The sequence below is a fragment of the Lathamus discolor genome, chromosome 3, assembly GCF_037157495.1.
Source record: "Lathamus discolor isolate bLatDis1 chromosome 3, bLatDis1.hap1, whole genome shotgun sequence".
Taxonomy (NCBI): Eukaryota; Metazoa; Chordata; class Aves; order Psittaciformes; family Psittacidae; genus Lathamus; species Lathamus discolor.
In genome coordinates, this window is record NC_088886.1 from 100,034,360 (window position 1) to 100,061,190 (window position 26,831).

The 26,831-nt window shown below is 38.5% G+C and overlaps 1 protein-coding gene across 5 annotated transcripts in view; it reads right to left on the reverse strand.

Moving 5' to 3' along the window:
• Positions 1–26,831, reverse strand: part of OGDHL (oxoglutarate dehydrogenase L) — a 54,391-nt gene that overhangs the window by 8,401 nt on the left and 19,159 nt on the right. For 4 of the 5 annotated variants that reach the window (XM_065670787.1, XM_065670786.1, XM_065670785.1 and 1 more), the window contains exons 5-17: positions 25,939–26,054; positions 24,086–24,240; positions 21,104–21,250; positions 20,417–20,507; positions 19,739–19,918; positions 19,239–19,367; positions 18,688–18,867; positions 18,270–18,422; positions 17,785–17,887; positions 17,066–17,194; positions 15,884–16,034; positions 13,234–13,361; positions 3,496–3,674 (exon numbers count right to left, since the gene is read on the reverse strand). In XM_065670787.1, coding sequence (XP_065526859.1) covers positions 3,496–3,674; positions 13,234–13,361; positions 15,884–16,034; positions 17,066–17,194; positions 17,785–17,887; positions 18,270–18,422; positions 18,688–18,867; positions 19,239–19,367; positions 19,739–19,918; positions 20,417–20,507; positions 21,104–21,250; positions 24,086–24,240; positions 25,939–26,054 — 1,841 coding nt within the window. The remainder of the gene's footprint in view (positions 1–3,495; positions 3,675–13,233; positions 13,362–15,883; positions 16,035–17,065; positions 17,195–17,784; positions 17,888–18,269; positions 18,423–18,687; positions 18,868–19,238; positions 19,368–19,738; positions 19,919–20,416; positions 20,508–21,103; positions 21,251–24,085; positions 24,241–25,938; positions 26,055–26,831) is intronic. The other variant, XM_065670788.1, reaches the window with a different exon arrangement.

The window sequence follows — 26,831 nt, forward strand, 5'->3', positions numbered from 1 at the left end:
ATGGCAGCAGCAGTGAGAAGAGAGGACACACCACAGGACTGGAATTTTTTGTCTTTCATAAAATGTTTTCATAGGAGAAGATAAAGTTTCATATGGATTTCCAGTGCTTTTACCAGCTGTAAGTAATTTCTAGCTTCAGTATAGCTGCACAAGGAAGACGAGTGACAGGGCAGTTGGGTCCACGTGGGCAGAACAATGACCTTGCTAATGCAGGGCAGAAAGGAGCAGAAGGAATGTCAGGAAGAGAAACACCATGTGCCTCAGCATATGCAGTGATTCATACTTCTTTGGACCAAACCACACTTGCATGCTGAGCAGGAAGAAATGCAATTAACTGCCCACTATCTTCACTATATTAGCAACAAAAGCAGAATCAGGATCTTTCTCCTACCACTGTTGAGTGTTCAGTGCAGGACAAAATAGCCTAGATGAATGCTTCAGCTAAAATTAATCAAACTACATGTACAGATTATCTGGCAAACTTACGACTAATTTCTGTTTCTTCATGTAATGTAAAATACATTTACATTCCATTCTGTCAAAATACTGAACATTCACAACCACTGTCTCACTAGCAGTACCCAAGGTAATTTGTTTTAGTGACAAACATTGTTAGATCCATTTAATACTAGCAAAACACACATGCTGGTCACAGACAATATCAGGAATAAGGAGTATATCAGTATCTGTTATCTTTGCTCTCATGCCCGTGCTTATAAAGGATGAGAGAAAGCTGTGAGGAGTACAAGAATGCAGTGTGCTTTTTTATTTATTGCTAATGCTGGCAGCCTTTTCTTGTTCAAGTGACAGTTACTGTTAGGAAGGACTTTCATTTTGGAGACAGTTGCAAAGTACTTTAACCTGAAGACATAAAACTATTACACCTCAATTCTCCCCACAGCTACTAAGCTAACGATGTTCATAAACAGCTTTTTTCTTTATACAGCCATCTCTCATCATAACTTACTCTGCTGAAACCTTAACATACGATTTGAAAAATCACTCATTATTTTGACAGCTTGACACAACACATCATCCTCCCTAATCATACGTGCAGGATTCCAGAGACCAGAGGATGGCCACAAAGATGATCAGAGGGCTGAAGGGCATCTCCTATGAAGACAGGCTGAGAGTTGGACTTGTTCAGCCTGAAGAAGTATCCGGGGAGACCTGAGAGCAGGAGTACATAAAGGGGGTCATAAGGAATATGGAGAGGCACTTTTGACAAGGGCATGTAGTGATAGGACAAGGAGGAATGGCTATAAACTGAATGAGGGGAAATTTAGATTAGATATGAAGAAGAAGTTCTTCACTGTGAGGGTTGTGAGGCACTGGAAGAGAGGTTGTAGACACCCCATCCCTGGAAATATTCAAGGCTAGATTGGACAGGCTTTGAGTAACCTGGTCTAGAAGAAGGTATTGGAACGGTTGGAACTAGGTGATCTTTAAGGTCCCTTCCAACCCAAACTATTCTGTGATTCACTCTATTCCATGGACTAAGGGACTGCAAAGGAAAAAAACATGCCTCCAGCAACGAAGGAGTAACAGCCAAGAACTATGCCTTGCACAATTACTCTTTTGAAGTCTGTCTCCACTTTTGAGGTGCCAGATAAAGTGATCATAGATGGGTAAGGGCTTGAGAACAAGAAGCAAAGATGTGCAAAACTATGGCACACAGTAACAGTCCAATATTGCAATACCTCTGCTGTATAAATCTATTTGCCATAAATCAAACCTACATGAAAAAGTACAACCTATACATGCACAAACATAGTGCGCTTCACAAGCACACTGAATTCAGTACACTGGAAACTGAGATGTTACTGGCAAACAATTGTAGGAGAGACAAGTGAGGCTTCCCTAACATACACATATATATGCTGCCCCAGTAATAACCTCGATCCAGAGCCTCAATGTTCACATCCATCTTTGATTTCTCTGCTGACACTGCCAGTCAGATTGCTAGCAACTGCTGCGTGGGATGGGGTAAGGTTTATTTCTACTATGACCACCTACCCAGTGAGACCTATACTGAATCCATTAGCTACTTTCAGATGAGTCCCCAAGGAACCATTAGGCAGCAGTCTTTCAATCACAGCCAACTTGCCTGTGGATGCATGACCTAGAGGTGAAGGGATCCATACCCCATTACGAATCCTCCCCCAGATCATTCTGCCCCCAACACTGTAGTTACAGAGAGTAACACTCCTGCAATGGAAAGCTCCTCTGGGAAGATAACGGATTTCAGTAGCCTGGTGGGATTCTTAAATACTCCAAAAACACCTGACACTAGTAGCAAAATAAGCATGTTTCAGCAAATCCTAGCTGCCAAGTGGCTAAGAGAAAAGAAAGATTAACTGTATTGTAAGCAGCAGAAAGCTAGCTCCCTTCAGCTGAGTGCTTCCCTGCAGAGGTCCACCCCTCCTGCTGAGGGCACAATCAGGCTGTCCCCTCAGGATTCGTATTTTAAAAATTTAATTTATCAAAACTCTTGTGAACAGCATTAGACCCATTATTCCTTATGCACAAATGGGCACAGAAAGACATTCATAAGATATGAATGCACCCCGGTATATCAGGACAGGATTATAATTACACGGAAATAAAGTAAACTGTTTGTGAGAATGGAAATGATGCAGTTTGTAGTGAAAGGGTCTACAGCATTTATACAGATGGAGAATGCCACTGTGGCACATACTATGATTTTCTTAGTAGAAGGCTAGAAACATACGTGCATCAATTCACAAATGCTAATACATTTGAAAAGGGAGAAAATTAACCTAGCCTAACATGATGTTCATGTAATGTTTAAAAATAATTTAAAAGATTTGAAGAACAATTCTACTGTGGATATGAACTTCACATAACATTACATACAGAGCATGCAATGCCCTTTCCCACTATGACAATAGTTCCTTCTGCAAGCCACAAAGAAAAGAGTCGACAGCTAGTGGTAGCATTTTCCTTTTCAAAAAGAGGGAAATTTCTTATTCTATCACAGTTACCCAATGTCAATGACTTTTGAAGAAGTTTTAAAGTTGTTTAATACCATTTCACTGCAAGAGAATTTCATGCAATTTACACAGACCTACTTCATGCAAAATCAAACTAAGTAGTACTAGACACTAATGATTTCTTTCTTATTGTATGCTAAGAATCCAGCTTTCTAGGGGTAAAAGGCAGCATCTTAGGGAAAGATACAAAAAAAAGAGAGGAAAAAAAAAAGAAAAAACAATGGGGGCAAGTGGTACATGCCACTAAGGAGGACACAAAGCTAAGAGCTCTGAAATACTTCTCAGGTTTTTTTGGTTCTCACCGATCAATCTCTACACATTTTTTCTGCAGCACTGAGGCAGTCCAACATGCTGAATAGTGCCTTCCTCCCCCCAGCTTTGTATCACCACTGATCCCCAAGACGTCTTTGGCTTTTACAGCCACAGCAAAGGCACAGTAGCCAGCGTTTATGTCCTGCATAAGCCAACCAGCGGCCCTCACCATTCCTTCCATTCCATGTGGCAGGAGCAGGACGATTCCGTTGTGACGAACCCACTTGGCCTGGCCAGAGCTGATGAACTGGTCTATTATACACTGTGCTGTGTTGTGGAAGTCACCAAACTGGGCCTCCCAGCACACGAGGGCATTAGGACTTGCCATAGCAAAGCCAAGTTCAAAACCTGAGAAGCAAACAAACAGAAGAATTAGAAAAGAAACAGACCTGCTGAGAATCCTGTTAATTTCTCATTTTAAAAAAACATTATTTAACAAAACCAAAATGAGAGCATGAGCTGGATTTTTGTAGCCCTGCTATAAATCATGCAGTTCTCAGTAGTACCACTTCCATCAGAAGACTAGCAAATAACGTTTTTCCAATCCTGACTCCAATCCTTCAAACTTTTCCTCAAGCATGTGAATACCACAGGAGTTTAAAAATGAATAATTACAACCCCTCCCTCAGCTTGAACTTTAGTTTGATGTTTTCCTGAGAGCTCACTGAGGTATGTACTACTTTTTCCTGTAAAAACCCAAATCAAACTTGTGCTGTTTGAACTGCAAATTCATCACTCCATACAGAGCAGAAGGGCCACATATTCCCACTTAGTACACCAACTCAGGTTAATACAGCAGGACAAACACAGGGCAGCAGCCCAGCTGACAGCAGCTCGGGTGTTGTGCACACAGCAAGTCAGACAGCTTGCTGTCCACTCTTAAAACTTGCCAAGGACGAAACATAACTGAAAGCTCTTGACAGGCCCCACGACTCTCTCTTAAAAGCAGAAACAATTTTTTGCTCTCACTGAGAGACCCACTGCAGTACAACAAAGCCCCAGCACTGCAACAGGTCCTGGGGAGATAATTGGCAAGAGAGAAAAGAAACCTAAACTGCTACTGCCAATGTAAGCTAGGTAATTGATTTCTAGTAACTCTGCAAAGGTCAAAGACAGAAAACTACAAGGGTGCTTGCATATGCTATGCAGCCTCTACTGTATAGCTTTAAAAAACATGCAGAATTTTGTGTTAAGTCAAAACATGAAAACCTAGCTATGTGCAATGTACCTGTCTCGGTTTAATGATCACACTGAAATTTAAAGCATTTTTCCATACCATGTTCCATAGTGAACACCTAAATGCATCCAACAATATAAAAATAAATATTTGATCTTTGCTCATATTTTTCTTTCACCCTTTGATATAGCTAGGCCCGGAATGCTAAGCAAACACCTGTACGCATATTCTACACCTATAGTTTTGAACAATTAAACCCCAAAAATATTAAAGCTCTCAGTAAAAAAAAGTACTACATAGCACTGCTCTGGATGTTAAGGTTCTGACTGAAGGACAATTCAATACACATATAGAATAAATATTTGCTGGATAAATATGGTTTATGTTGAAATTTTTGAATTCTGCACACAATATAAAGATCTGTTTCCAAACACAGAACTGCAACATGGGAAGACTCCCATTGAAGGCTATACCTGCAGAGCAACTACCTTTGCTGTTGCAAGATTTTATTTAAAAAGCTATGATACTGAGTTGCAACTCTTTCTTGAGTTATGGATAATATTTTCTAGACCCACAGGTGGCTATAAGCCAAATACAATCACAGGTCAGGTACCTAATATGCTTCCTAAATATTATGTATCAGTAAAATCCAATACTGCTTTGTGAGCACCAGTATTCAGTAAACTACAGTAAACTGTTGCAAAGCCATGCTAAAACTCAAAATCATCGGAACTATAGTTTCTAGCCCTGGCCAAGCCTACTATACAACTCTTCTAATTAGAAGCTTCAGGAAGTTCAAAAAACTCAGGCTCCATGCAAGATACAAGCTTAGCATCTTGACATTCTCCATACACAGAAGGCTACTTACAGGGTCACCTGCAAGTAATAGCTGACATCTCTCATATACTTATCATTTGTGATTCATACCCTGGTAACTGGAGGCTGCAGTCCCTCTAGGAGAGCTCAATTTTTGCAATTCGGTGGGTATGAGAATTACTTCAAAGAGAACTATAATACCAAACAATTATATAAGCAATAATAGAAAAATACCTAAAGGACTTTTAAGACGGCCTGGCATTCCAGGCACTGAAAGATTGCCAGGCCATCATGAGGCAGAAGAGAACATGTGGCACATACAGCATATGAGTTACTTTAATGCTTTCAGTGGCAGGTAAGTGATGTAGCTATGGAGGAAGATTTCAAGATCAAATCACACCTATTCAAACTTTCTTTGTCCTTTTTCTTTTTTGTTCAACTTTTACTGTACATTCTCTATCAGAGAGATACTCAGAGATGTAAACTAAGACTGTGGCCTTCATGTGCTGCACGCCACAGACATACACAAGTAGTTCCTTCCCTGAAAGCTTTACTGGGGAAAAAAAAAACCCAAACAAACAAATGAGGGGGAGTGGAGGGAGGGAAGGAAAAAAGTGAAATAAAGGAGAGTGAAGGACAAGCATTCCTGCCTTTAAAAAATGAGAACTAATGAACATGTGGTTACAGAAAGTTTAAACTAGTCCAGTTCCACAAGAAAAACCCTCAACAAAACTAGTGAGAGTAGTCACGTATCAAGTAAGTCCCTCTGTAATACAACCTACAAAAAGCATCTTTCCAACACTTGACATGAAGTTTTGACATAGATCATCTGTGCATGAAGCTGAAATTGCTTTAGCTTTACTCAACGGTTACAGCTAAATTGGGACTACAGGATTCCTCCCGCTCCAGGATCAGGCTCGTCAGCCTGCGTCAGTGTACAGACTTTCCTGGAAGGTTAGCAGAGGGACAACTATAGGACAAATTAACTGTGTAAGACAAAAAGCAACAAGAGCTTCAAGTGAAGTGTTTTACTCACAGTGAAAACAGTTTTACATATTGTTTTTATAGTCTGTCTTCGCAGTCTACTCTTTGGTAATTCCAACCTAGTTTTTTTGTTTACCAGCAAGAAATCTTTGAGTCACCTGGCTTCTGGACTCCTGAACTCTGAACAGTCCATCCATGACTCCAGCAGATGCTCATGTTCACACCAAAAGGCAACTAGGAAGTTAGAGGCCAAAAGGAGACTGGTAAGTCAGACAGAAGGCCCTTCATCTTTGAGTCACCGTGACAGTGCATTACCAAAGAGGATGGCTTTTGCTGACCGCTCCTTTGGCCTAAGTGACCTTTCTTTCAGAACATATTTTAAATCTCTGTCCTCCTTATTTATGTGATTCGATTGTTTTTAGCACAATCAAACAGTGGGGAAAAAAATACACAACTCCTTCAAGGCGTGTTCCCAAAGGTATCTGAAAAATAGATTTCCCTAGATAGGCCTGAATCCCATTCTAATTTTACACAAGCATTAAGAGACCATTTCTACTGATTGGGTGACATGCTTGAGAAAATATGCAATATGTTCAAGACTTATTTGTGCATATGCTGCTCTCTGTAAGGACAGGGTAATCTAGCTTTTAGAAAAGAATGAACTGAGGTCTTGACAGCTTAGAGTTACCAATAATTACACAGGGCTTTTCAAAAGGTATGGAGCAATATGCTTATTTAAACCTTAGTCAGAGCACACACATAATCCTGTTTCATATGCCAAAATCATCCCTAAAATTCATGATAAAAACAGTGTCATTTCTCTTCTGCTACCTTGTTGTCGCCTTTGTGCCAATAATCTCCACAACGTAAAAATGTCCTAGGTGAAGCTGCATTAATGGTGCGATCCTAACACAGATACCTTTTGCAAGCTTTCTGACAGCCATAAAAGTATCTGGGACAACATATTCAAACGTAATCTACACATTCTGATTAATATTTTGAAATTAGTTTTGCCAAGACTACTATTTCACAGAACGTGGTTGTGGTAAAGCCATCACCGGTATACCAGAACTCATTTTCCACCTGGCAAATTACAATGACAGTTCCTAAAATTAAAGCTATTCCACCAGCGATTATAGCAAGGGATTCTGTCAAGAATTACTTACTCCTATCTGCATGTGGAGAAAATCATTTAAAGAACAAGATCTGAACTGCTAAATTAAATATATATATGTGTATATATATATATGTATATGTATATGTGTATATATATATGTATATGTATATGTGTATATATATATATATATATAGGTGGAAAGTCATGTAGACAGATACAGGTGAACAACCCAGAAGAAGGTGAGGCGTTTCTCCTGACAGGGATTTTTTGGGGCACCAGATGAGTCAAGATCAGGGAAGCTGACGTGAGCTAGAAAGACCCCACAGTTCTAGAGATGGGATACGAACATCAGGGGAGCAGGTTTCTACCCAGGCCCCTCATGAAGGCTCAACCTCAGACCAGAGTAAAGGGTTAAAAGAACTGCAGCAGACTTGCAAACTTTTATTGTGTCTGCAGAGACAAGACCTGAACATTTCTTCAGAATTCTGTGCAAAGTTTAAAGGATTAACTCTTACACAGCTAGAAACAGAAAGGCTTAAGCTATGAGGAAATTCAGCAACAAGACAACCAGGCTGCAAGGTGTAGCTTTCAAAGAATGATAGGTAAAGAATCTGCACACCAAAGCATGGTGGAGAGCTACCAACCAGCTCCTGAACACCAGGCAGCTGCTCAGGGCTCAGCACACCAGGGCACAGGGGACCAGGACCCAGCACAGCAGTTTGGTAAACTTCCAAACTGAGGAGAGACAGGAAAGAAAAATACACAGCACTTGACTAAGGTTGCAAAACTAATGTTTTAATTGCTGAACTTCATTAAGGTCCCTAGATGACAGGCGCAGCAGAAATGCTTGTTTCTATTAGTCCAGTTCCTGCTGTGCTCCCTTACTGTTCTTTTCGTCACTCTGGAAGAGGTGTTGCCAAGCAAAGTGGCAGCTTACGCAGCATATTATGCTGGTTTTTTCCCACAGCACTTTTCATAATTGTTGTTAAGAACTGTAGTTTTTCAACTAACGTAAGTAAAACTACGGCTTAATTCAATATGATTTCAAAGTGACTTAAGGCATGAACATTACCTAATGGTAATAGAGGGCTTATCAGTGAAAGGACTTAATGTCAGAAAGAGGAAAGTTACAAATTGAGATTTGTGCTATGTTTAACAGAAAATCTAAGCACAGGAACTAACAGAGGGACATGCACCCTCTCACAAACTCAAACACAGCCCAGGAGAAAATGAAGTTAACACCCATCTGGTGGCTGACCCTATTAAACAGAAAGACTGATGCCTTCTTAGAGCTCCATGCAGATGCCATTGAAAACCTGGTCCTTGGTTACTTCAGTCTGTCATATTTCCCAGCACAATTTCTGACAGATAACTGCATTTGCTACTCCCATTCTTAAAAACATGTTGTTCTGCATGAGTAGTGATGCTACATATTTCATTCTAGAACTGTATTGTAAGAAAAGGTTAAATCAATACCTGTCCTCCTCCCTTCATCTTCTGTTTTAAACATGACCTTCCCTCTTGAAAAAGCTGTACTCCAGGTCTCATGGTTCAGGAATTTGCTGAACTACTCACTAGTCCCAAGTGTATCTTGCCTGCATATTCCCTGGAAGTTCCCAGTACGCGATGCTACAGCCCAAGACCACTCAAAACTCCTACTGAACTTGACAGAGAATCACACCTTGATGGACAATCAACACTGAGGGCAGTAAAGAAAGACTGGAGATTCCTTCAAGTATTTAAAAAACAGGTAGCATGGAGCACCTGTAAGTTACTCCTGCTTTTCTCCTTCATCTCAATCAGCAAATGAACTCAGACAAACTTTTTAGCTTAAACGACTTCACACAGCCGTCATTTATACTACCAGACATTCAGTCTCAGTAAAAGGGAAAATTTGTAGCTAGATGAGTGGATGCACAACTAAATTGTAATAATCTGGATATAGCTAAAAATAGTAGACATAGGATGTCAAATGATCAGAGTTTGTTAAATACTCTGATTTAACGCCCCAGTACACACACTCCACAGCTTCCTGTGTACAAAACATACGCAACTGTTTGAACTACAAGTTAACAAGACTGCCTTAGTTTCATTTAGAAGTGAAATCAGTCTTGCCAGAGCATCATTTTAATGGAGCAGTTACACCACAGGTGTTCCTAACCAGCTCAACAATAACTTGGTGCAAAGCTCACAGCTCTGAAGAGATGCCAGCCTTTGGTTTATGTACCTGCCAAGAAAATAATCTGTAGTTTTATCATACTGGGCTGTTCAATCCATTTTTACTTTGCTCTAATTCACAGAAACTAAGGGAATTTCCAAAATGCTTCTGAGGTGCTGCATGTTAACAGTCATAAATTAAATACTTAACACTTTTTTTTTTTCTTTTACATCCTCTCACAACCTTCTCAACCCTCACCAAAAACTTTAGGCCACTAATCCCAAAGTGTTTCTTGTAACAGGCTCATATAGTAGTGTTGTGGTCTAAACCCAGCCAGTAACTCAGCACCATGCAGCCGCTCACTCACACTTCTCCTTTCTCCCTCCTGCCAGCTGGGAAAGGGAGAATCAAAAGAATGTAAAACCCAAGAGTTGAGATAAGAACAGTCCAATAACTAAAGTACAATATAGTAATAATAGAAAGAATACCAACAATAACAATAATGATAATAATAGGAAACAACAAGAGAAGTAATGAAAACTCAGTAAACAGCAGTGATTCTCAAAACAATTGCTCACCACCTGTCAACCAATACCCAGCCCAACCCGAGCAGCAACCAGGACCTTCCGGATAACTCCCCTCAGTTTATATACCGGGCATGACGTGGTATGGCATGGAATACCCCTTTGGCTAGCTTGGGTCAGGTGTCCTGTTTCTGCTTCCTCCTGGGTTCTTGTCCCCCTCCTCACTGGCAGAGCATGAGAGACTGAAAAGTTTCAGTCCTTGACCAGGGTTAAGTGCTACTTAGCAACAACTAAAACATCAGTGCGTTATCAGCTCTGTTCTCAGACTAAAGCTAAAACACAGCACTGTACCAGCTACTAGGAAGAAAAATAACTGTCACAGCTGAAACCAGGACAAGTAGAAATAGCAGTTAGAGAAAATAAAGTGCTGGGGGGTTTGCTACACCTGAAGAATCAACTCATTGACCTGTAAGCACTCACTTATTCTTCCATGTACTAAAAAGGAGACCTGGTGATGCTACTGACCAAACAGGTAACAATTCTAATAGCTCCTCTTTGACTGAGATGCCACATGCTCACACGCTACTGCTTATCCCAACACTGTCTCTCTATAGATACAATACACAAGAGCAAACATCTTGGAAAAGCCTAATATATAGAAACTAGATAAGGAGAGAAAACTTACTTATAAAATCCCTTCAACATAGAAACAGAACATTTCTAAGGGAAAAAAAGATCATCTCATCAACTGTTCCTAAAAATTTAATATCCTTTACTGTTAGAAAACAGCTCAGACATAAGGGATTTAAAGTTCTTAACAATTAAAAATATTGATATTTTTAGCTTTGAAGAACCTGTCATCACATCTGCTGAAGCAGGACTGCACAGAACTGGCACTCTTGTTTTCAGTTTATAAAAAAGCCCATATTTTGTCCTGTTGCTTGTACTCAATTAAAGTTATTGAATCAACTTTCACATTTCTGCTGCTGGGGAAGATGGAGGAGCAACAGTGAGCTGGATGGGATCAAGCAAGAGAAAGAAAGAGAGCCCACTTAGCTAATTTTTAAAGAACAGATTTGTGGCAATTGGAATTGCCCTTCACACCATATCAACAACAGAATTCCTAGACCTACTGATGTGTAAGTTTTGGAATAAAATAAAATTGCAACCATATCCAGACACATCACTTTCACATTTGGATATGTTATTTGAATATTAAAAAACCCCAACCAAACAAAACAAAACCAAAACCAGAAACCTATGACACACTTACCCATTACATTTGCAGCTACACTGTAAACTGGCTCAAGTTAAGAAAGTCCAGACTAAACTATGAGAAAGAACAGGAAATTGGAAACAAACAAACAAACAAAGAAAAAAACCACTCTCTGAAATTAAATTCTTGCTTTTTAGCTATGCCAATTATTTTTATTGTGCTTATACACATCATCTCTTGCAAACTACAGTTTACATGTTTCTATATTAGCTTACAGAAATACAAACTTCTGTTCGCACTGATTCTGCCACAGAGCTAACGAAAATACCTACAAAATCTCAGCTCTTCAGCTCACACTAAAGCTTACCAGTTTTATACCACTTTAATTTTAATATTATTAGCAATAAGTATTATGTAGCATATGTAAAAATGACTAAGCAATCAAATTTTTGGAACTTTACAGCAGCTATCAATTCCCGTTTTCATCTCCTACAGTGCTTCATCCTTTTCCTTCACACTAGCTCTGAAATGGATATGGAAAAATATTTCATTATTTATCCACAGAATCAATAACATTTTTGATAAATTATTAGATGTATTTGTTTTGTGCTCCACGTTCCTCTTGCCACCCTCATCATGTCAGTGAGGTTATTCATTCTCTGCGGCTGAAGATAAAATGCCTGTCCACTACCAAAAATATAATTCACTATGAGTAATGCTATCACAAGTATTTGTTTTCTTGAACTACCATGTTCAGAATAGCATTTCAGATAAAGCTGGCATGGATTTTTATATCTGTATTACAAAGTGTCCTTGATTCTGTCGACAGTTCCTCTCCTTTTGAGAAAGCATTAGGTGCATGTTCCAGCATTGCCACGAGCAACCACAGAAGATGGAAACTTTCAGCTGAATCCCAAAATTGTAAAATGTAGGGATGCTTGTTTAAGGGACGCCAGAACCTGAGAGGGAGAGCTTTGATATCTGTTTCATATATAACTGGTTTACAGCTTTTTTCCATTCTCTTTCTTGCTGAGCTCTGCTTCTTGTATAGCTACGTTATTCTCTGAAATTAATCTTCTCTTATTACTATGTAATGTCCCGCTGAATACTAATGGGACTGATTCTGTGACTTATCCACCACAAACTACTTTAGTCTCTCAGTTTACAGTTTTGAAGTACAAGCAGGTTCTAAGCAGCCTAAACAAATTAAGTATATTATTTGAAGAGTACCGAAAGTTTTGCAAAAAAAATCTGCAAATTCATATGGCTGATCCCACAGGCAAGGCATTCAAAATTTAAAGAAAGAAAACAAACCAAAGAAACAAAACCCAAAAGCAAGCACATACACACCTAGCTGAAGTTTTCCCTCTAATTTTTATTTTATTCTAAAATGTTAAAAATAAAAGATACAGTAAAACAGAGACCCACTGTAGCACACTGTAAGAAAAAAACCTAAGTTGAACTTAAAGTTTATACTACAATAACTTTTTAAAAACCATTCAAGGTAAGAAGACAATAAGAGACAAATCCTACAATGAACAGGGTAAATTTACAGAATCTCCTGATAGAACTACTCTTTTCAGGGGGTGGAGGGAAATCAGCTTAGGCATCGTGATTGGATTTTAGGCCCCTGTTCTGTTAATTCCTGGCTCCCACCTGATCAAAAACATGACCATTATGATAATGTCAAAATACCACAAAGGCAGAGTTTGCTTATTATTAAATGCTACTAGCAGAAGGAGAGGTTTGGTTTTAGACTTGTCAAACTCAAGTAACAAACTAAAACTTTGTACCCAGAAAGCTTAACCACATTAAAGCAAAGTCTGAAAAAAATTCCTTTTAATTAGCAGTCATAATTTCCTACATCTTGTTTAAGACCTATCAAGATCTGTCAGATAGTTACCCCAAGACATACCTAAGACACCATATTCAGAAAGGGAGCTGTTGCATACGGTATAGGGGGCCTGCTGCTCCCAGAGGTGATTCATGGGAACACATGTTCTCTTGTCAACTTCTTGATCATGAAGCACATGGTGACGATGGCTGCAAATAGTTGTTGAAAGCAATCTATTAGTTAAGAATAACTTTGGGCTTTAACAGACATATTTTGAAAGATAAACCATCAAAGCTATGTCCTAGAAAGCATGCAAGCAACACAGTTACCTTTGCTTTACACACAACCCTGGTTTGGCAGAAATCTAGTGATACAATTACCTGTCTAAATACAATTGCTGCACTATATGGACTTTGACTATACAAGCTTGATCTCAAGCACTCATGGAAACTGAAAATACCTTGTCCCTAGAAGAACTAGGGGGAAAAGGAGTATGGAGGTTGTTGCTATAGAACAGACCATTTAAAGTAAAAAAAAAAAACAAAACCCAAAAAACAACAAACAAAAAACCCAAATAAAAACAAATAAAAATCCCAAACAAACAAACAAAAGGATGAATAAAATTGTTACTCAAAGCATTTCACTTTACCTCCCTGGCAAATTCTATTAATCTTTTCCTTAAAACAACTGTTGTTTGTCTTTTATGCAAAAATGTAATCGAATCAAATCTCAGCACGAAGACTTGAAGCAGTTGTATCCTCTTTCCTGTTATTTCCATTCACATGCACCATTTACAGTTCTATAGAACACCATTAATCAGCATTAGAACGAGGCACAGAGGAATGCTACCAAAACAGAGATGACTGAAGTAATTACTGTAATCCATTAACTCCCTGAGCAGACTAACTGAGTGAATCACACCAATATGTCCAGCTTTACAACCGCTAACATAAGGACAGTTATTATACTGGTAACAACTACTGTGTGTTGTATAGCCGCCAACACTTAACTGGGGACAGAATCTTTTTGTGCTTCCCTCTGCTATTAAACAAATGCTAGCAAAAGAGCTCTGAAATTTATTTAGGAGTCAACAATATAAGGCCAGGAAAAGACAGAATATTTGAAGAAAAGCACAGGGAGGGAAGTAGATAGAAAGGGGAAAATAGACATACTAGACAGATGTTAAGCAGAAAATTTTTTTGCCACCATTATGCTATTTTTGTCATTCAGCCAAAGATAAGAGGGCCTAGCTAGGCGATAAGCTTCTTCAGCACAAAGTTTTGTGTTTCCCCAGCAAAAGGTGACTACAATGAGCATAGACGGACAGCCAGAAATGTACAGACATACAAGCCAGATATTGCCGTTCTGCAATTATCAGGTTTACTGACATCAAATCAGTACAATATCAAGTCTCTCTCTTCCCCTTTCTTTCCCTTCTCCAGAGCGTGTCTCCAAGATGAGAAGGGGCCCAGTGGTTCTACCTGCAGCTTTATCCAGCTTCTGTCTACTGGTTAAGACTGAATAATAAAATCTAAATGGCACAGGAACCCTTAGCTAGTCTTCACCAACCTAAATAGGTTTTTATTATACAAGTTTTTTATTTTTTCCCCTACGTTGCTGGGAGCATAGCAATTATTTTTATCTTAAACATCAAGAAAAATCTGGATTATTGTTCTGGAAAATCTTCTTCCACCAAAGAAAAGAACTGAGAATACTATTCTCATGACAAGTCTATAGGTGTGTGCTAGACACGACTAGGTACTCTCCTAGTACCTAGAAACAGGTGGGTAGTCTGCTAAACAATGAACATGTATGTTCCTCTCCCAGGAGAGGATCAGCACTTCACAAGACCACAGTACTGCAATGAAGGAGGATAAGAAATCAGAGGGGTAGGGGGTGGAAATCTCACGATTTTCAGTTTTGTTGTCATGTCTTGTCCAACGGATTTTGTTAAACATGCCATTTTTTATATGAGAAAAAGAAGAATGTTCAAAAAACTGGATACTAAATGAACCTCAGCACAGAAACACAGCACTGTTCCAGAGAAGACAGGCACTGAAATTTATCTCTCTTTTCTGCAAGCATTCACAATGAAGCACAGTGCAGCTGCTAGTTCATTCACCCCCAGCAATGAGCTTCACAAAGGCTGCAATTAAACACATTGTTAACATGTTACTCCATGGAGAATCAGGTAAGGCAGCAGAACTGTATGTATTTTACCAAATGATCAGATTCTGCATTCCTTCGTGCTCCATAGTCATACATAGAGTCAGTACAAAGGACTTTATTTCACTTTAAAAAGGCCTGCCAATTGTCAACATATTTGCTCACAGGATACCCAAGCTTCAGGTAGCCACCACTGGAATAGTATTTAAAAGACTACACAATCTGCACCAGCAAATACCCTTCTTTTACTTCTCAGCAATTGGATGAATTACAGCGGAATTTTTAGTTAAAAAGCAGAAAGAAAAAAAATATAATTTCTCTTTTTCAGCAAAAAAAGGAAGAAAATATCTAAAAACATTTGCTCTGCTTTAAATACAATTCTTTAAAATGCTGTATACAGAGACACAGGAGATTCAATTACTCTTGAGTGCCAGAATGCAGAACATTCAGACTGATGCTGAATAGCCCCAACTTGCCCTTCCCCACAGATCACCATACTGTTTGAAAAACGACAAGGTGTTTCTTTAAGTATGGGACAGCATTTAACAGTTATTACTGTACTCACCTAAAAGTACCCCTCTCCACATCCTGTCCGCTTAGTCGGACATGGATTCCTTCTTTTAGAAAAGAGCCAAAAGCCATGTATTCTGCTAAGGCCCAGTCAACTACCCTGTTCTTGGTCATTTCCAAGCGGGCTCTCAAAATCCGAGAGAGTCCTATATTGGAATAAATATCAAAAATCAATGGACTTACTTCAGAGATCATTTATATACATATTATATTCACCATTCTCCTTCCCACTGGCTAACTCAAACACAGATCCTCATAGGGTCGACAAGTTGTTCTTCTAGAATTAAAGTGCTAGCAAAGTAAAATAACTTGTTTCCTAGGCAAAGTGTTGCACAATGTTCATATCTTGGTTTAGAAGAAGAAAATAAGACTGGTTGTGCCAGAAACTACTGAGGACAATAAGAAAAGACTCATGGTGAAATACTTCTTCCTAAAGATTTACTTTCACACCTCTAACACCAAGTACCGCTTTATAAGAGACTGAAAATATCAGCTGTTGGGTTCATGATTTTTTTTTCTTCTCTCTTTCTCACTCTCATTTTTCCTTGGCATTTGCCTTACTGGACTTCTGGAGATGCTGCAAAGTGAAACATGATGGACTGATCAATACTATGAATATCATATAAATGGGAAATTTGTAGCAGCTGCCAACAGGTTTTCAGTTGGCAAACAATAGCAATTTTCTTACAGTGAAGGTTCTATAACTTGGTAAGACAAAACACAAGTTAGATATATTCCTGAGTAGAAAGTTATCTAACTACAAGAAAAGTATCACAGGTGCACCTCATATTACCACTGGTTTTAGCATTAAAAAACACATTAATAGTGCTTCCTGAGATGGGTGCCTTACTTTCCAGCAAGTCCACAAACCTGCTGCATAGAGACAGCATTTTTCACAAGGAGTTGAAGAATGAAAGGAGGTCTTAACATTATAAAGAGACTTTTACCACCCTCAGAGGAAAATCTATTTTAATGAGGTAAGTGGCATGATACTGAAAGAACATTAGGCTGAGAACAAGCAGCAGGATGTTAACTGTCACATTCTCCTTGCCCATAGGATGGAAGAGTTAAAATAAAAGTCACAGGAATTCTCCTCTTTAGGAAATGACCCAGCAGCAGAAATATAAAATCTGAGCAAGAAACCCAGCTACCAGGAGAAATGAAGAATATAGCTGACCTGCATGTATTTTGAAGTCTTTGACTGGCACTGAACTTGCTACATTGCCAATATGAGTCAGCAGGTCTTCTGAAATGCCAGTTGGAGGACAAGACATGCTCTTGGGTTCTCCATCCACATTAAAGAATCCTGGAAGTAAAAAATTTAGTGAGATGTTCAAGGACTGATCAAGATATACTTACACTATCTACAACCAATTTAAAAACTCACAACTCTTAAAAAGACATTCTAAGCAGCAATCTAGACCTAGTTCTTCACCTTTCACTGGGAGGCACAGTCATTTTGATTGTATGACAACAGAACTTAATCTTACAGGCACACAGTGATTTTGTTTCTGTCTTTACTCCCTGTGAAGTCCAACTATGTGGGCAGAGGCAGACAATAAAAGGCATATGGCATCTCAATCCCTCAAAAAAATAATAAAAATCTCTGCAGGCAGAGACGGTATTAACATTACAGGAAAAGCACTTCTCTCCTACACTGAGAAGACATCTTTTTCAAAGTCACACCTTACTTTGCATAGTTTTTAACAAAAGCATCTCTTTCAAGATGATCTGGCAGAATGTTTTATTTACTATTAACAGGGGCAAAACAAAGGTCACATATTCTATTTTAAAGGAACACTGTCTGATAAAAAGCATCTAAGAGTCCTAGAATACGGACTTAAAATAAAAGCACAAGAATATTAACACTAGGATAAGTGAAAGGACACTCCTTACCAGGCCAAGGTGAATCAAGCCAGTGCTTGATATGTAGGATCTTATTGTCCTTAGATCTAGTATATGCTTCCTCACATATTCTATCATACTTTGCAATTTCTTCCTGTAAAACAAAACCGCTCATTTTAAAACAGATAAACGTAACACCTTTGTATCTTACAGATGAGACCTATCATTCAGTATAGAACACCCAGTTATTTAACTTCCGAAGAAAATTACAATTATGCAAACAATTTAATTTTATCTAGGATCAAATTGCCTTCTAGAGACATGCTTACCCACATTACTCTAAATAAATCATTTAGTTTATTAAACAAGTGTTACAAAGGACAGTACCAAGATCTGAATTTGTATTACTCTTGAATGAGACACAACTGATGTACCAAACATAGCTGATAGTCACACTTAAGCAAACAGTATACAGTGACATTCGTGTCTTCCTACTGACAGCTTCTTAAGTTTGCTTTAACTCTGCTGATATGTACCTCAAACTCCTGCAGTGTTACAGTCCCATCTGCAATCAGTTTGTCAGCATACTTCTTCAGCACCGGCACCTGCTTATGAATCTGCTTGTACATTAGAGGCTGGGTGAACATCGGTTCATCCATTTCATTGTGCCCCCTCCTACGGTAGCAAACCTACAACAGGAAAGATTGTTTCTGTTGGTAGGAAGACATGTAAAATGCAATCTTTCCATTTAATAGTTTTACAGAGATTGTAGGAGGTTTTAGGAGATATAAAAACAATTATGGATTCTTGTGGACCTATTACTGTTTTGCTTTGTTTAAATGAAGAAACTAAAGGCCATTAAAATCAAAGTATGTTTCTTTACTGGGTCTTCTAAGCCACATAAAAATAAGAGAGTAGTACATAATACACAGAATGAAAAAAATCAAGACCTACCAAGTCAACCACCACATCTTTATTGAATGTGTTTCGCCATTCTGCGGCTACATTGCACACATACATTACTGCTTCAGGGTCATCAGCATTCACATGAAAAATGGGAGCATTGACCACACGAGCAACATCAGTAGGATATGGAGACGAACGGGCCATACGGGGGTCTGTGGTGAAGCCAATCTAAAAATTCCAGAAACTTCCATTAAAGTAAGTTGGGCAGCACTCCCTACTTTGTTTTAAACGTTTAAGATTTCCATTTAATAGTCATTTAGACAGCAGTAGTATCAGCTTTTCATTTTGGCTAGCTAGCTTCATTTTGCTTCCTTAAAAACAAAACAAAGCAAACAATTCACAAATGGACTGAAATAAATATAGGTAATAAAATATTATTCAGTAAGAGTTGCTAGATACTATGATAATTTTCAGAAACATCCTAATCATTCTAATGAACAGAGGGGACAATGCACCCAGCTAATGAAAACAAGAATAAAACCGAATACACTAGCAACTACTCAGAAGACAAATTGACTGGAAAACACTCTACTTGTTACCTGGTTGTTGACCACAACGTGAATAGTGCCATTCGTGGTATAAGATGGCAGGTCACTAAGATGAAATGTCTCATAAACCACTCCTTGTCCTGCAAAGGCAGCATCCCCATGCAATAATATGGACATAACCTAAAGGGAGAATTATACACACATAGCCACACACATATATTAGAAAGCAAAACTGCAATTTAATCCTCTCAGCAGGACTTTTTTGCTCCATATTTCTGTAATGCTTACAAAATAGAGATGTCTTTTCATAATAATGACTTCTCAGCATTCTGCTCTTTGCTTAGTTCACAAATGAAAGAAAGTTTAAGCCTACTTCCTGAGGTTACCCTTGAGGTAGCATGTCAAAAACCTTATCTAGTTCAACAGGTGATATATCCCTTTTGTGTAAGAGGAAAAGAGAAAGACTCTGTGATACAGAACTACTGGTAAACTATTCTTATTAAAAACATGAAAAGCTACCAGTAAGTGTTACTACATTAAACAACATTTACCTTCTTCCCGGCTGTATCCCCCCGATAAAACTGTTCAGCTTTTGTTTTCCCTTGCACAACGGGATCAACTGCTTCCAAGTGAGAAGGGTTAGCCATCAGGGACAGAGTGATTTTCTTGTTTGTTGCTCGGTTGATCCTCTCATGATACATTCCCAGATGATATTTTACATCCCCAGATCCCTAACATGCAAGATGTAGTCACAATTCAGGAATGTCATTATGTCAGCTACGTCCTGTTGACTACACCAAAAACTTGTGCTTTCAGTCTGAAAAATGCATCTAGCTAACTGTACATCAATACGCACCACGGGCATGACACCATAATTTCAAACTGGAGCATTGTTCTTCTTTTATTTTCAGATAAATATTTACAAAATATTGACACTCCTTTCATTCATATAAAACAAAGAAATATGCTTAGGGATTACAAACTCAGTCAAATGACCTGGAACTTAACTATCTATAATTATTCCTGAGATACCTTCTGCATATTAGAGGTACAGTATAGTCTTTAAGTTTGTTAAGAAATTTCACCAAATCATATTGCTCAAACTACAAAAGAAGACACTCATTTCAGCAGCTGACAATGCTCTTTTGATAATAAACATGAGCAAAATGACTATACCACTACCTTGAATATTGACCTCTCTACATAGATCTACTGAAGAAGCATCTTACCTCATCAGCTGCTTCAAGTTTAGGATCAAACTGACAGAAGATCTGCTCCAGCTCTTTTCGGATTACATTAGCCAACACATTCAGTCTACCCCTAAAAAAAATTCCAACCGCAGTTATGTCTCAAAAATGGTAATAACAGAGTTAACCGTACAAAGCTTATAAAATCAGCAAGCCATCCTGTCAGCAATTCACAAGAAGTTCACTTCAAACTTTTGAACCTGAAACCCTTCATTCTACCCTTCTTCCAATTGCAAAGCTCCTCCAATGCATTCCTGCAGATGTTTTATAACACCGTGTTATCCAAGTAGGAGCGATGAATTTTGTAGCTAACAGCCTTAATATAATGACATTAATAATTAATTACAGGCAGACTGCAAAAGTAATTTTGATACTACCTTGCCAAGGAGTCTCAGTTCTAGACTCTATGCAATAGGATAGATATCATTGCTGCTGCCCCATTTGCTTGCAGCTTCAAAGTACACTGAAGAGAGTTTTGCTAGATTTACCTGTGAAGCCTGTAGCCTCTCACTGACAGGCATTTGTTAGTTCTGTGTTTCCATTACTTGCTATGTCTGACTCTTGCTACCCTAGATGCTCTTCATATTGACTTCCTTAATAAACTTCTAGAACTCAAAACTTGTTTTAAGACAATAAACTCATCTGCTGGGAGGTTTCCATCAACATTACCTATGAGGCATCCCCATTATAACATATTCAATTCCCATTTCACTGGATTTATCAATGATGGTCTTAAGCGCAGGAATCATTACTTCACATCCTTCCAAACCAAATCTCTTTTCGGAAGACCACTTGCGAGCAAGGAAGTCTTCAAATCTTTGCCAAAAAGAAAAGAAAACAAAACATAACCAAAACAAGAAACGGTGTTAATATTAAGATGATGTAACAAAATCTTGTTTGTTGTCAAACACCTTTTAGCAAATAAAATTACATTACCCTCTTTTAAAACATATGTGAATACATGCTTTTAGGCCTCTGGAAGCAAGCCACGTGTAGGGAGGAGACATAGGAGAGAATTAAGCAATCTTTCTCCTCTGAGAAGTATTTGCTGGGACTTTGAAACAATTCAGACAGGAAGATGAGTCTTCACCTCAGATAAAACTCACTTCCCAAGTTAAACTCTGCTCCTTCCCATGTACACAAAATGTATACTGCCCACTGGGAAGGCAGAGTGACAGCAAAGAAGTCTCTTCTATGGACTGAAGAAAACGGAACAGAACCTGCATTTTCTGGAAGTAATAATTAAATGCTTGTAGAAAACCACAGTAGAAAGCACGCCTACTTCATAGGTCCTATTCAACAGCAGGGCTCCTCTCAGACCATGTGATGTAACAGCTGGTAACAGGCCAGAAAGAGCTAGGACACTGGTATCTCTGCCTCAGCTTCAGCTGGAGAAAGATGTCAATCCCAGACAGCTCTATGTTCTTTCATTCTTTAATGCATTTGGGCCAGAGGCAATGTGAGTGTTTAAAAAGTACCTTTTAACAGACGTTGAAAGGATTACATGTTGTAAAGCTTGGGGATACAAAAGGCAAAGAAAATACATCTTCATGAAAATAACTGTATTGGTTAAGTCATCTGTGCAATGCCTCAACTCACAACACTGCCATAATCCATTAATACTTGCCCTATTCCTCACTTAGAATGCTGACATTTATCTCTTTAGATTGAAGTCCTAAAAGCAGTGAAATGAAGAGCTGCTGAAAGACTTTCCTTAGCTTGCCCATCAATACGCTTACAATTCAACCATCCAAGCAACAAGCCAGATCCCTCAGCTGAGCTATGCTATCAGAATTCCTCAGGGAAGTCTGATGGACTATGCCAGTCTATACAAACTGCAAGTGAGGTCCCATGTGAACAGCAAGTCCTACATGACAAATCAAAGTGGTGTACACACTGTTTTCCTCCTTATTGCTGCAAGCAGAAAGTTCATTATTTGAGGCAAACTGCCACTACTACAGAACTACATTGTTTCAGTGTCCCATCTGTGGGGTTTACATTCTTTCTATTCTCCTCCCCATCCCACCTGGGAAGAGGAAACAGGACAGGGGTGAGCTGGCAGCTGGGTGGGGTTGAGTTTAGCGGCTGGGCTTAAACCACAACACATTGTTTACTAATGCATACACACGGTAGCTTAAAGATATACAGAGAGTACTTTTACAGGAGGAATAGTTAAAAATGACCCTTTGCTCAATAACATACAGTGAACAGCACAAAGGATGAGAAATCCTACTTTAAAATTCAGTTTCAAGTACTGAACTATGCAGTACTTGGAATGAACATTTTTGAAAATGGTATTCTTGAGCAAAATTATTACTATCCACTTTACAAAGCTACAAATATCAAAAGCACAACCAGAAATTTGGCAGAAGATGAATGTTCGGCTCCTTTATCCATCTAGAAACCCCAGATCTTTCCACAGCTTACACAGGAATGAAAGCAGAATTCTTGCCTCAAGATAAATGGGAGATGTTGAGGGCTTGTTAAACAAACTTACTCAAGTGCAATATTCACCTGATCACTAAGTGACTTTTTTTATTTCTGTTTAAATTAAACTTTTAATGAGACAATCTTGCTATAATATTGGCAAACAAAATACCTGGCAAAAATATCTTCCAACACCTTCAATAAGTATTTAATTTTTAAATCTTTTAAAATAGAAGCTTAGTGAAAAAATGTATTTTTATAAATTTCTAACTCTTGTGTTTATCAAAGGAGATACAAACTGTTTCAAATTGTAAGAACTGTAATAAATCATGTGCCTGAGAACACGCATTTGTTCTAGGGGCAACACGGTAATTCAGTCTCTGGGATCATAGTATTTCCATACAGATTGCCACAATGGGAGCAATCAATAAGTTGTTTCCAAGCATGCATTCATATATTGCAGAGACCAAAACTCCTGCTGACAGGTCATGCGACCATACAGCACATCTTGGCATAACTCAAAAGGAAAATGGAAAAAACAGGACTTGAAATCACATTATGCCTCTCAAACCCAGTCCCATCCTGGCACAGCTTTGCAAAGAGACTGTTACCATCCCAGCAGGTCAAACAATGCTCATGTCAACAATTCACCCATAGAAACATAGAATGGTTGGGGTTGGAAGTGACCTTAAGATCATCTAGTTCCAATCCCCCTGCGATGGGCAGGGACACCTCACCCATCTAAAAATTCTTCCTGAGCTGACCATTGGGATGGCTTCCTTTAATCATGGTGCTACAAAGATGCACAGTAGATAGAATACAGCAGAAGATCAGCATCCAGTGTTGTTCTGATACCTATTTTCTGAAATTATGAATCTCTAACATAGACGCATAATACTAGTCTGCTGAAGCATTTTTTTCTCCAGTTTATCTCTGCAAGCCAATGAAAACATTGCCAGATATGCCACTAAAGGCTGCACAAGTGTTACAGAACAACCTCCCCTTTCAGGAAATGGAATACTAATGTTCACTACACAGACCCTGACCCCATCTCACAGCACACACTTCCCTGTGATATCACAGCCAGATTAAGTACACCCACTTGTACTCGATTTCACTTAAGACTCTTTACCTCCACTTCAGCAATTTACAGACCACACTAGCTTCCCACACCAGCTTACACCCAGAAGTCATAGAACAGTCCCAAGTGCCACCCCAGCATACCTCATTGAGCGCACCAGCCTTGCTAACAAAGTCCTTTTTTCCTCATTAGTAAACTTCATAACTCCCGGGGTCTCAAACTTCTGCCGGATCCATTGGCACTGCTCCACATCATTGATGAACATAAACTCCAAGCCAATGTGTTGGCAGTAGGTATTCTAGGATGTGAAAACACCAACACATAGGCTTTGGAAGTTAATGAGCCACTAAGAAACAAACATTTTTCAAATTACATTTTCTTCATATATTATTTCTCTGAAAGCTATCTAGTCTTCTCCCTCTTCCACTATATCTTCCCCACAGAAATCCTATAAGCAAACATATTATGTTACTGAATCTAGTTTTGTGCCAGAAAACTTTCTCTACAAGGAAACATTTAAAAATTTGGAATCTGGAAGATTCTCATTTGGTTATACTTCAAGACAGGCCAATAAACCTGCCTTAAACTGACCGGCATACTTCACCTAACTCACTACTGTTCTTGCAGACTTAATAGTCTTTGCAAGGATTTCATGACATTCATCAAAATTTACCCTGTCTTTTTTAAATGTCACCTGAAATCAAGCCATAAAGACAATGAGAGGACAGCTATGAAGCCTCATGCAAATCACCTGGTAACTGTCAAGTCTAAGAAGACTGGAAATCTCAAAAAAGAAGCCAAGCAGCTGAGAGCAGAGAAAGGGTAGGGAAAACATTCAAAGACATTTCAGAAGTTTTATCTGCCTGCTGTGTTTTTTCATTTTCTTTTTCTTACCTTAGAATATTTCTCCATAAAAATGTGTCCAAGATCCAGGTCAACAGAACTATGACCCAATTTGAGTCTGAGACAAAAACCTACACTGAACACATAGTGTGTGCTCTCTACTGTCTCTAAAAATGAATTTTATGTTAACTTTAATTGAAAAAAAAAAATCCAAAGCTCTGAAGAGGAAAACCAGAGTGTCGCTTCTCTTTGTTCAGTTCCTTGAGGTTTTTAGATTTTGCTATTCATTTTGCCTATTTATTTGCACGTGACAATTTTCAGGTTTATCTCCAGAAAACTGCTGCACAGGCATGTAGTGCAAAAACCAGAAAGCAAATATAGAGCTCAACAGTGCAACACAAACGTGACTTGACAAGCTACCATGCATCAGCTAAGCTGATGTAATAGTCAGATGTGCAAGTCAATACATTCTCTCACACTTGCAACAGGTCAAAGCCATGAACTATTACATGCTTTTATTTTTACATTCTTGTAACTCAGTTCTGTATTTCATCCTTAATTATTTCATCACTCCTGGTCCTTTTTACTTTCAATTATTTTAGCTTTGATAACTTTACATGGCATAACCGTATCACCTGTCAGATAACGAAACTCTAGAAAAAGGATTGGGGATGGAAGACAAGGACCATCACTATCTACAAACTACAGCTGAAGTTTCATGAATTTAGTACCCATACCTCGTATTTTCTCCTAGGTAGAAGTCTCATTAAAGCAAAGGCTCTGAGAGCAGTCCCTACGCATCCTGAGTACTAGGTGCAAAGGTGTTTTGTCTGTCATAGAACATTAAAAAGACAAGTTCTAAAGGCTCTATTCCTTTGAAACAATGTCAGCTCTTTACAGAACTAGGGCCCAGATTAATATTCTACCATACTCACCTCTCTTCTACTCAATCTATGCATTTCAGATATGCAGGCAATGAAACCGATGGTGCTGCCATCTCTAGAAACAGTGCAAGGGTTGTTTTTAACATCATTTGGATTCCTTACATGCTCAATTAATAACTGACAAATGGTAAGTTTATGACTGACAACTGGAAAATGTTCACTTCTATTTTGATGAAAAACAGTCACAAATCAAAAAACGTCCCACTGACCTCCAGTCGTTTGATGATCTCTCGCAAAGAAAGGCTGTTCTCATTTCCTCCTATGAAGGTGGTTGTGGGTAGCTGAAAGACTTTGTCCAAATCTGATTCATGCAAGCCATAAAATCCTACAACAGGTATATTATCAATTTGTGAAGCAGGGCAGGAGACAAAAAGGAAACCAGCATTGTTTTTCAAACCACCATGAATTAAGTTTAATAAAGCAGTTATCAAGAAAGAAGGTACCAGATTAAAAATTTTAAATGTGAGTATTTTGGAGACATCCACTAGTCTGGAATGTTTTAATTAAATAGTTATTATTTGATTAGAAATACAAAACTATTTTTTCTTAAATGCTCAGATAGAACAACTGAAATTAAAATCACCCAAACCTTTTTATATTTTCACATAAATGCCATCAACTCCCCGTATTATATCCTGCACTTCACTGTCCAGTAAAATAACTAACTGCAGTGACTGGAATTTCTTCCTTGCTCTATCATGAGCAGCAAATACAAAGAACTACTTTTCACAGACAGAACCAGTTATCAGAAAGCACACTAGACTAATTTATACAACATTAATGGATAGACTAAAAGAAAACACTGAACTTGTTCAATGTTACACTGTGCAAACACTCCGGTGTATCTTCTAAGATATCTCTGCTCACCTTCTTTCTCTTTATAGGAAGTCTGAAATAGCCATGTCATGACCTGTATAGCTCTATTTCCCAATCAGTGACCCCTTATAAAGCAAACACATTTTCACACATGCACACCCAACTACTAAAAGAAGGGCTTGTTTAAGCATATTGTCCCATCTTGATTTCAACATATCTGAACAACTTCTGAATGAGAATATGGTTTAAGAAAATATTTAACTTAACTATTATGCAGTTTCAAAAG